The sequence below is a fragment of the Chamaea fasciata genome, unplaced genomic scaffold, assembly GCF_029207755.1.
Source record: "Chamaea fasciata isolate MVZ Bird 193981 ecotype frontalis unplaced genomic scaffold, bChaFas1.0.hap1 SCAF_4, whole genome shotgun sequence".
Classification (NCBI taxonomy): domain Eukaryota; kingdom Metazoa; phylum Chordata; class Aves; order Passeriformes; family Sylviidae; genus Chamaea; species Chamaea fasciata.
In genome coordinates, this window is record NW_027094089.1 from 78978497 (window position 1) to 78989905 (window position 11409).

The 11409-nt window shown below is 40.9% G+C and overlaps 1 protein-coding gene across 3 annotated transcripts in view; it reads left to right on the forward strand.

Moving 5' to 3' along the window:
• DACH2 (dachshund family transcription factor 2) overlaps positions 1–10826 on the forward strand; it is a 245583-nt gene extending 234757 nt beyond the window's left edge. For all 3 annotated transcript variants that reach the window (XM_066182190.1, XM_066182189.1, XM_066182188.1), the window contains 2 exons: positions 1884–1949; positions 9937–10826. In XM_066182190.1, the coding sequence (XP_066038287.1) occupies positions 1884–1949; positions 9937–9974 (104 nt within the window). In that variant the 3' untranslated portion in view covers positions 9975–10826. The remainder of the gene's footprint in view (positions 1–1883; positions 1950–9936) is intronic.
• The last annotated feature ends 583 nt before the right edge of the window (positions 10827–11409 follow it).

Here is an 11409-nt window from a genome sequence, read left to right on the forward strand (position 1 = left end):
GCAGCCAGAGCCAGTAAAAAACCTTCTCCCCATTGGATCAGGCAAATGCCCAGACTGGATCCCACGGACAGAGCCAGCACCTAGAGAGCAATGTAGAAAAACCCTAAAATCCTGATGTGCTGTAGGGTCACTCCCCTGGGTGCTGCCACTGCAGGGAAGCACCTGCTGCTCCCACACCAGCCAGGAGCACCCAGCAGTTCTGGAAGCCACAAATCCAGGGATACCAATGTTCCAGCAGTGTGATTAACACACCTTTACATCTGCTGGTGTGGGCCTGACTGCAGCAGTTTGATTTGCAGGCACACTCAGGTAGTCATATATATGTTAGTGCCTGCAAGAAGCCGATATTTACATGCTAATCTGATTGCACATGCAAATCAGGTAGCTCATTAGCATCTTAATCCACAATTTAATTGCAGGTACCATTTTATGACAACAAAATGTGAAGGGCTATTCTGAGTATTTTTAATTTAACTCTGACAGTCTGTCTCATTTAACAGATGCTGTTACTAGTTACAGATGACTTTGTCATTTTTGGTATATACAATATGTACTCTGAAGGGTTTGAGAAGAAAGAACCTTTTCAGATTGATAGGTCGGTGCCCTGCACTTGCCTTCAGAACAGAAATTGAGTAAGGGAAGCCCTGCAGAATAGCAGTCACTTGTAATTTTATAAGGAAAAAAGAGTATGTGTGAAAATACTGCTTTTTTTAATCATATATACATTTATAGAGCTATATATGCACACATGACATATATTACATTTACACATTTATTGCTGAGCTATTGCTCTCCTGTAAGGACTCTACTTTTCAGGGTTGCCCTGCTCAACTCAGAGCTCAGTTACTGCAGGGTCACCAGCAAAGCATCAGCTCCGTGACAGATCCTGACACTCCAGGTGAAGGGATCTGTGAAAGCAACAGTGCAGTTATTCCCTGTTTGAGAAAGTCCAGAACAGGCTTTTGCACAGAAAGACTCCCAAACTGCATACCCAGCTCCCTTTTCAGGTGTGGGTTTCTCCTTCCTGTAATTTCTAAGGGCTGTACGATAAGGGAAGCAGATGTTTCTCCAGGATTTGAGGTGCCATGGATTCAAATCACATCCCCTTCATGCTAATCCTTGTTGGCACAAGGTGGATCGTGGCATCTGTTCCCGTAACACCCTGGGGCGTTGGAGCCCCTGCCCCCACCCCAAGGACTGTGCAGACAGAGGGATCACCAACATGAAATTAAACAGGTCCAAAGTGAGTGTCATGAGACTCCTTCTCAACTTGGGGGGGAAAAAAAAAAGAGCACAATCCTCTTTGGAAAGCTCTTGTCAGAGATCTGGAAATATTTCACATAATATGACAGCTGTAATTTTGGTTTGGGTGGTAACACATGCTCACACATCCCAAGCTGAGGTTGGAAATGCAATTTGCACAGTTCTTATCTGTAACATGCACTCACACAAACTGATACACACACCCCAAAACTGTTGCCTGGCACTGGCTATAATCTTCAGCTCCGTAATTTGGAGGTATTTGGCTATATACGAGAGTCAATGTAGTTTAATATTATCACAGTTTAATTTCAACTTTTATTTTTCATGTGTCAGATGCCCTCATTCTCCAAGAGGATTTTGCAGATATATTATTACCACGTGTTGGTTATTATCTGATCGTCAGACAAATGTGAAGCACGTTAAAAATAATTCACTGTGAGACCAGTAATGTTTGCACATTTTGGAAACAATTTACTACTGAAAATTCTATGAGGACCAAATGTTTTATGCAAGACCATGTTAACTTGGAGAGCACCCTAGTTTGCTATAAATATTTTTCTAAAGACGCCTGAGAGAGGGGCAAAGGGGAATACATTAATCTTCAGTCTCCCATCTTTCAGATGCTGGAATCCCAGATATGGAGATAGAACATAATGGAACCCAACATGACAGTGCAGCGATGCAAGGTGCAGTATGTACCACAGCTCCTCACCTGTGTGCTTGGCATTAAAAATTAAGTCAAATGCAGAATAATGCTTTTATCCGTTTTCCTGCTTTAGGATAAATGTAAATTACAGAACTTTGGTTTGTTTTGCTGTTTGATACAGAAAACCTTTGTAAGAACAGTATTTTACAAGATCAGAAATTAACTTTTAAGTAGAGGTGATATTTATCTGAGGTGATTTAGAGGTGATATTTGTTTTAAAACTGATATTCATCTAGCAAGGTGTATGCTCTTGATTCAAAAGGGGTTTTACATATGATTTATCATTTGAAATATTTTACCTCTGGTCTTTGCCTACTTACCAAGATCACGGATGTTTTCAAGAAATGCATGAACTGTGAGTGAAAAAGAAAAGCTGTGTTCACATTATGTGTAGCAATGTGCTACTACTTTTCCTTCACTGTGTGTAAGTACAGCACCTCCAGGTATGGTCTGAATGCTTCCCAAAGAGCAGGACATGAGTTCTGGCTGCAGGTCTGGGGCATGAGGAGTTGGGAAATCCTCCTTTGGGGGAACTGAGATACAGGGATATTCCCATTCCTCTTGGAAGCCTCTTTGAGTCACACAGAAAATTCACAGTCACCTGTGGTAAAATCTGGTCTGAACAATTTGAACATTGAGATTCTCTGTTGAAAGTCCAGCTTGCAGAGTTTTTCTCCCTTCAGTCCTGTGACATGTTCATTCCAGACCATTCAGTTCTGTGCTGGCTGCTCTGGCAGCCTGGAGACAGCTGCCTCTTCCAAAGAGCTGCTGCTTCTTAGAGCAATCTCACCCTTTCTCCTGCATCATGTAGTGGTACTGTGCAAAAATCCCCTGTGCTGAGGTGACTAAAGGCAGTTTGTGCAGACAGGAGAAGGGCTGCAGTGCATTCAGAGACACAAACCTCACTCGGGCATTTTTCTTCAGCTGGGGAAGGTTTGACTTGCATACCTCTGGTATGCATCTGTCGTCCATCTGTCATCCTTACAGGAAAGCTTTCAAATATTTTTACTGCTGTCTCTTCTTGTGATTTTAGTTTCATATGCTCTGTATTACAAAGAAGGAGAATCACAGCTTAATTGTAGTGCAAATATATACGTCTGACATATGTGTGTGTATATATACGTGCACATATGATGAGAGCTGTGCTCTAAATATTGCAATTGGAAAATTGCTTCTGCCAGAAATAATCAAAATATTGGATGAGCACTTGGGACACATGTATTTAAATTTCATGAGCAAAGTGTTCCTTACATTTCTGATCTGTTCATGGTACCTGCTGAGAGGAGTGCTCAGTGCTCTTCCAAACAACTCTGAGAGACAAAGGTTCATCTGGGCAGACTCTGGTAAAGGAGAGAAAGGTAATTTCAGTTTTCACTTGAAGAAAGACCGCGACACTTGGCTGAAGCGTGTATTTACATCAAAAATTATTACAAATACTGTGAGGAAAGTGATGCTCAGCCACTTCCAACGATCATTTACTTGCCTGAAGGAATCAAGAGAAGTTTCTTGTGTTACGTGTGGTTTATTAATACACAGGAAAGCCTTCTGATTTTTACCATTTTTATTCCAGGTTGGGTTTTTTCATTTTTTTTTTTTTCTTTTAATCTGATCCCAGCTACATCATCCCCCCAGTTACAAGTGGCTTTGGCTCAGGAAGTTTTTGTTAAGCGTGGCCAAAGGGAGAGCTGGATATTCCCTGTGTTCAGTGTCCCTGGGCTCAGTGAGAGCAGGACATAGCCTGAGCAGCAGGAGCTGCAGCCTTGTCCCTGTCCCTCCAGGGCAAAGCCATTCCCTTCCTTTCCTGCCCTGCTGGCTCTGACATGGTAATCCTGCCCGTGTGGAGACCTGAGGAGCTGAGCCACTTGGTCACTAAACACTCTCAGCTGATAAAAAGCTTTCTGGAGAGCTCTCTGTAGAGCTTGTTTAGATTTCAAAGTGTTCCTGTCTCTTTCATTTTTATTTATGCTGATACTGTAATAACTTTTTATTCCCTTTCCCTTTGATAACCATTAGTGTCCCTGATAGCTCCTATTGCTGTTGCGGCTTTGACAGTTCGAGCACACTCCCTCACTGCCCCTGTCATTTGCTGCCTTTGTTTTTCGAGCCCTGGGAGGAGGAAGGGGCAAAACACGTGTCCCTGATACAAAGCTGTTTCCAGGCTTCCAAAATCTCTTTCAGTTGCTCAAGAAAAAAGCTTTAGCATCAATACAGAGCTTTCTTTTTCTATGTCAATAGCTCTGCTGGACAGAAATCTATCATTCACACAGTGCTTTTCCTTTGAAATTCTATTAGTTCCACTTCCAGTATCTCCTTAAGACGGTTTAAAGGAAAATTACAGAACTACTGCACAGCCACCTTTCACAGTGATTAAGTCATATCATATTTTATGCTCATTTCTTAAAATGATTTTATTAACACAAGCTGTTCATGTACTGCGTTTCTGATCTGCCTTATAAATCTTTTCCATTTAGCTGACTCATTTTCCCTCTGCTTTGTATATTAATTGAACACAAATCTACTGCAGATGAGACTTAAAACTTTTTTGAACTTCACAAGCATTACACTGGGAGGTTTTTAGCTGGCAGAGGAGATCAGTGGTGGTTGCAGTGAAGCAGAGCAGGTGATGAGCACTCAGACACCCTCCTGCTCTTCCTTCCACCGCTCACTCCTGGGCCAGCACCACGGTGCATCAACCATTTTATCATCCAATCTCCCTTCCACATAAAATAAACATACTGGGTGTCATTAAGTGCACCTTCAGATCAATGATTTTTGCAAATGACATTCAAGTACCATTCGAGTAGTGCATTTTTGCTGATAAAAGCAAATTAAATTAGCACAACTACAAGTGTGCTGATAAAAACTAAAACCGAACAGCAGCACCATTAGCTAACAAAGTAATATTTTCTCTTTACTGCTTTCTGCCATTTAGTTATTATCCTATTGGAAATCTAATTATAATCCTTTTACTCCCTAGTCAAACTTCACAGTTTTTGCAAGCTTAGCACTGACAAGTGATTTCATTACATTTGATTGCCCGCGCCCAGATTGACTTAACTTCACTCCAAGACCTAAAAGCCCTCTCAGTTTCTCAGATTCCCTGTTTGCACATTACAGCAACAGCTCCTTTAATTAATTAGCATGAACAGCAGTAACATGAACTGCTGAACAGAAAATAACATCATTTTATGATCGCAGGGAGACTTCTCCTTTTGCATGTTTATACCTTAGTTAACTTTTGTATTACAATATTTCATTGTTAGGGGATATTGGAACAATCAGCAAAGCAATGTTAGCTTAAAATCTTAAAAAGTTACAGTAATGTTACAGTAATACTTGATAACAACAATTTACAAAAGAATAAAATACTCTTAATTATAGGAAGGAGGTAGCAGCAGAGGCAGGCTGGCTTTCCTGAGATTAAAATGTACTTCACTGTGCCTGCAACAGGAGGGTGACCCAGGGCTGCTGCTGCTGCTTTTGTTTGTGACATAACCTGGCAGAGATTTGGCACAAAAACTCTTGAGTTACCGTGAATAACATTTTATTTTTATCCGATTGTCAAAGATGAAGGACTGTTGTAGCTCGGAACGTGTTTTGGGGTTTATCACGTAGTACACTGGAATTTAGTTTGTTGGTGTTCTGAACTAAGCAGTGAGTTTTCAAATCCAGGCTGCTTTATCTTGAGTCTTAGGCCTGTTGTTCTTCCCTCCTGACCAGGCTATGTCCTGTCCCTAGAGCGTGTCTTGCTCTGGAGGCTGTGAATTACTGAACCCCTGGTAGCTACCTTGTCCTGTGTCGTTGCAGAGTTCCTAGAAAGGGTTTTTTAAAGCTTCTGTGCAGTTCCCAGACTGTCACTCCATGCCCACACTGGCAGCTGAGAGCCCCCACGAGGGGCTCACCAGGAATGGGGCCTTGCAGGCACCAGCTAGAAATCCTGGGTTTAGCGCAAGTTTTTTTTAGCTCTGTTAACATGGATAAGGAAATATTTGACAGGGTTTGACAAAGTAAGTGGGGAGGAAACTCCAACCCAGCAACTCCGTGAGCGAGCAGCCCTGCAGGGTCAGGCAAACACATCCTGAGGGAATGAGAAGTTTTGGTACCAATCCCAAGGGATCCCCTGGACTCAGCCTAGATATCCAGATCCAGCCCTGCTCTAGATAGCAGAGAGGGCAGCTCCACAGGGATGGAGAGGGGCCGTAGGAAGGTGTGACAGATGAAAACAAACCGACCTTTGTTGGTACTGCTGCTCACAGAAGCAGCATTTATTGACCGTGTTCTTCCTGGGTCTAGAGGGTGCCGTGCCCTGCTCTCTCCACTGCTCAGTTTGAAGGATATTTGAAGATAAAGATTTGCTGGACAACTAATAAGGAGACAAAGAAGTAATTTTTACTTGTCATTCAGCTGGATGATTAGCCCAGATACATCTTCTTTTCACGGTCGTGAAGGGAGCCTTTGCTGAGTTTGGGTAATTGCTTGGGTCCTTAGCCACAAACGGGGGCCTGGATTCATTCCCCTTCCAGGCAGGCAGCACTGCTGTCTGCCCAAGGCTATAGGGAAAGAGGATTTTTCTGAGGGATGTGATCCTTTGTAGAAGCAAACTGGTTTTGGCTGATTTTTGTCTTTGTACGAAGTGAGACACTGGTTCAAACTAATTAGCCCCAGCTTTGCAAGTTAATTTATTGTTACAGCATTGCATTTCCCATGTGTTGCTTCCTCCAAAGCTGAGCCTGACTGTGATCTAACTGAGGTGCTGTTTACCCAGCCTGGGACAGGTGGAGAGCTCATCTCCTGTGCAGTTGGACACTCGTGGCATCCTGTGAGTCTCTGGATCCCACCAGCCCAGGAGCAGGAGCTGTGCAGAGGCTCCCAGAGGGCACAGCCTGGCACTGGGCTGCCCTCGTCCCTTCTGCCCCTGCTCTGGCCACGCAGCCAGCTTTCAGCTCCAGCTCACCTTACTCCAGCTGCTCTCCAGCTCCTCTTCCAGCTCAGCTGGCAGAGCAGGATTTCCAGTTTATTATTTCATCCCTGCTACCCATGTTTTACGCAGCTTGTAGTGCTGGCTAATACCTTAGAAGTTCCATGGATAATTTACAGCTACTGATACAACAGATTTATCTGTTTTCTCACTACATAGCAGATCCCACATTTCGTTCCTCCAGTGCATTTCTTCACAGCTCACACTGTCCTACAGAGCCCTGGCAATCCCAAGGTGTAGATTCTGCCAGGGTGTTTCTCCTCTCCCTGGGCTGGGTTTGCACACCAGCATTGTCAATGCACATTGGGAGCGTACACGTAGAAGTTTTGTTTTAAAGTAGTTTAGGGAAATAAAGCTGAATTCCTGACTTAAACCAGAGATCTAACAAACAAGGGATTCAGGAAATTCAGAGATGCGGAATAGGCCAGGAAGAAAAAAATTAAACATGAATAAATATGGAGATGATGATTATTGCCTTTGGATTTGTCCTTTATGCACCCATTAAAACCTTGAAAGAAAAAAACAGATGATGATATTGTAGCTAAGAGTGCAAGAGCTGCACCTACCCTGGGCTAACAACTCGGGGAAGAGAATGCCATCCTGAGGGAAAATTCCAGTTATTAACACAGACTCTGGCTTGCCAAAAAACTTGGAGATCTTTGCTTGTCTTATACATTGTGAAGGGGAAAAAAACTTCCTTTCTAAATGTCTTGCTTATTAAGCCAGTCATGCATTGCTCTGTAGGCTGTAAAGCAGTGTAACATGCACAGGGGGCTCATGAGCATATTTAGTGTTAGGGAATATCATTTGTACTGTTTTTATATTGTCAGTATTACCCCTAGAGAATGAGATTAGGCTTTAAACTACTGTAAATCTATGCTTTTGCTCACCTTTGTATAATTTCGTTTTTTAATAGAATGAAGCCCACATAAATGAATATTTGATTAAGGGATAAACCTGATAAAAGAGTACATTTATTGCACACAGATTTATTCAAATCTTTGCTATATAATACAGTAAAGTGCTGTAAAATGGTCTGTAGCTTGCAGTCAGCTGCACTGAGGAGATGGTGAATATTCTCCAGAAAAGATTAATTTGACAACATCACATTGTCTTTCCTGTGTAAGTGGGGGCACAGCTGCTCCCAACACGTTAATTCCTCAGAGGTGGTTGCTGTGTGACGTGGTTAATGCCATGAAATTCAGTTTATTGCACAGCAACAAAAAAAGTATTTTAATTTCTAGAGAATAATTGAGGGTGTTATAAAAAAGGAAATATTTAACTGTGCATTTTCTGTTCATTGATCAATGATGTCTCCTGGGTGGCTGCACTGAGCTTGAGCTGTGGCATTTACTTTTCTCTCTTGCAGGTATTCCAGATACATCCATTGAACTTTCCTTGAGAAATAAAGGGGATTGGAAGGAAATACGGAAACTCGTTCCAAAGTTTAGTCAGCCCAGAGTACCCTCAATGTCCTCATCTTACCTTAATTTAAAAAAATAATACTTAAAATTTAATAAGAACATAAAGAACAGCCTCCACTAGGAAGAAGCCATATGCAGCTTCCTAATGATCATGAGAAAAAGGAAAAAAAACCCCAAACCAGAAACAAACCCCACAGTGCTCAATCCTTGCATTTCTGCTGACCACCCCCCAGGCTTTAGTAATTCCCCACTAGGTTTAAGACAAGAATTTTCATCAGCCAATGGCCTGAAACTAATTTTAGTCCTTTCTTTGGAGGCTCCCAAACGTCCCTCTGGAGTTGTTATGTCCCTGGCTGTTGTGAACCTTATTTGTGCTTACATCCAAAATACGTATTAAATCATCTCGGTTTGGAGAGTCTGAGCCTCCTTAAAACCACAAAACATTCAATTACTAATTAGCTGTTTCCTGTTCCTAATGAAGTGAACATGTCGGATTTGGATTAAAATTCAGCTACTGCTCTCCTCTGTTTATGGTTCCAGATGTTTTTGTTTTATCTAGGAGGTTACTTTGACAGCTACTGCCAAATGATAAATCACTCATATTATAGCTGAAATGCATTTTGAAATTGAAATGTGGCAAACTTGGAGATTGCTCCAAGGATCAGTGTCAGTTTGCAGGTCAATACTTGTTCGTTCCTTAGGAGTGCTCAGTATTGGCATATGTAAAACAGTAATGGGGGAGATGTCAACATTATACAAAATGCTGCTCCATATTATCATTTTGCTATCATCTTCCAGATCAGTTCTTGCAGATTTAGCTGGGTGGATTCGTGATTCATTGTATAATGAACAAGAATATGGATTCTTGTTAGCTTCAGTTTCTGTGGGCATTTCAATATTTATTTTTTCTGTGGGTTTAAAGTTTCTTAATGTGAAAAATCACAGTTGATAGGTACTATAACTGGAAATATTTTTATGAAGTGCTTTTCTGCTTCGTTCTCTAAATAAAGAAATAGAATTTTAAGAGAAATGTGGTGGTTTCTGAATGAAAGAACAGTTTTCCAAGAACAGATCCTGATTTACATTTTTTGAAAGCAGTGCAGTTTTAACACCCTGTTCCCTGGCAGGTTTTGTGCAGTGACAAGGGTGTGTGGTAAAGCTGGTGCCTTGTCCCTGGGTCTGTCCCAGGGACGCAGCAATCCAGCATGGGCTGCCTTTGGGAGAAAAGGAGTGTTTGATTAAAAATAAAAATGCCTTAAAGGAAGAAAATCCAAATCAGAGTGTTTGCAACCTGTCCTGAGCCACTGCTGGCAAGTACCAGGGAAAGTGGTGGTGGCTTTTTGTCCTTTCTCGAGGGCTTGGCCAGGTGTTGTCACCCAGTGCCTCCTTACCCTACACAAAACCTGCCCACGCGATGGACAGTTTCATTCATATCACTTGTAGATCTGCTCGTTTGGCTTGAGGGGAAAAAAAAATCCACAACCAAGTGAAGAAACCACCTAAGTGTCAGTTAATTATAGAACTGTGCAATTGACTTTTTTTCTTCTTTTTTTTTTCCCCTTCAGAAAACAGAACATACATCAAACCGACCATTATGTACTGAAGCAACCACCTATTGCTGAAAAATGTATAATGACCACTGTTTGAAGACTATATAATCCCTGAGAAACGTCCCTTCTAACCTTTGATGCCTTCAGTAGTGCGTGGGGAATAGAATTTGTAGCATGAAACTTGAAGGACAATTTCAAGCAATTTACTGTTGCTGCATTGAAAACTGCCGTATTAAGAAATACTGAGACTTTTTACAAGCTTACCATACCAAACCAAGCCTGTCACAACAGATCATTTTTAGGTCCCTGGAGATAGAAAGAAGTTTTAGTATTTTTAAGCACATACATGAATTATTTCCTCTTCCCACCCCGCCCCAAAAAACCTTTTTTTTTTTTTTTTTTTTCCTTAGGAAGTGGCTATTACTGAATAGCAATGGCACAATGATTTTAAGCCACAATGGTCCTCACTGGCTGTACATCATTACAAGTCCAGTTTATCACTGAAACTGTTCAACATGGAGCTGTTTCGATTGTGTTTATAAATTAAGCTTTGTTTACTGAAGCAGATACTCGATATATATTAACGTTTTAAAAAGAAATGTGTGTACATTTTTTAAAAGAACGATGTAAAAATTGTCCTTTCATTAGATGACCGATTCAAAAGTGTGAGCTAAACCCTAATAGCTGATGTAATATGAGGATTATAATTGATGCTTTTTTTTTTTAATGCTCAGTTCAGCTTGGCTTTTGGTCTTTCAAGATGGAAAAATGAATATGCAGTAGAGTGTTAGATAATGGAAACTTTTAAGTATGGTTTCTCTGTTGTACCATATTAAGTTAAAGTACACATTCTTTGTTAAAAATGTTCTTGCTAAAAATACAGTATTAAAAAGTTTTTTGTTTGACTTTGGAAATCTTTTAAGATTTTTTTTGGACTGTGAATTCCCATAGTAACTGTACTAATGCAAACCAGTATTTTGCACTATTAAAAATACTTGAAGAAATTACTTAATAAAGAGGGTGGGTTGGTATTAAACATTTTCCTAATTACTGTATGCTCCAGATTCTGAACTTTGCAACTGAAAACTTCCCTTCTCAAAACATGGCACTGAAGGCTTGTTTGAGTCAGGTGGAATTAAATAATCACCTGTTCTCTCTTTATTTTAATTCCTGGGTCAAAGGTGCTGTGCTTCTTTCCTTACAAACTCCTGTTTATGTACACAGGTTTACACACACGTGCCCTGAATAGAATGCATGTCACCTAAGAACAAAAAAGACCTTTAAATAGATCTACATGGAATATATTATCTGTGATTATGTTTACTTCTGGCTACAGAATTCACAGTTCCCTTCATTTTTAGCACTGCATTTTTTTTTTCTCATTAGCAGACTTTTGTAAACAGACTCTGCAGAACAGAATCACCTGGGGGTTTTTTTGTTCCTAGAAGAAATCTTTTAGTTTAACCAGTGTCAGTTCAAGAAAATATG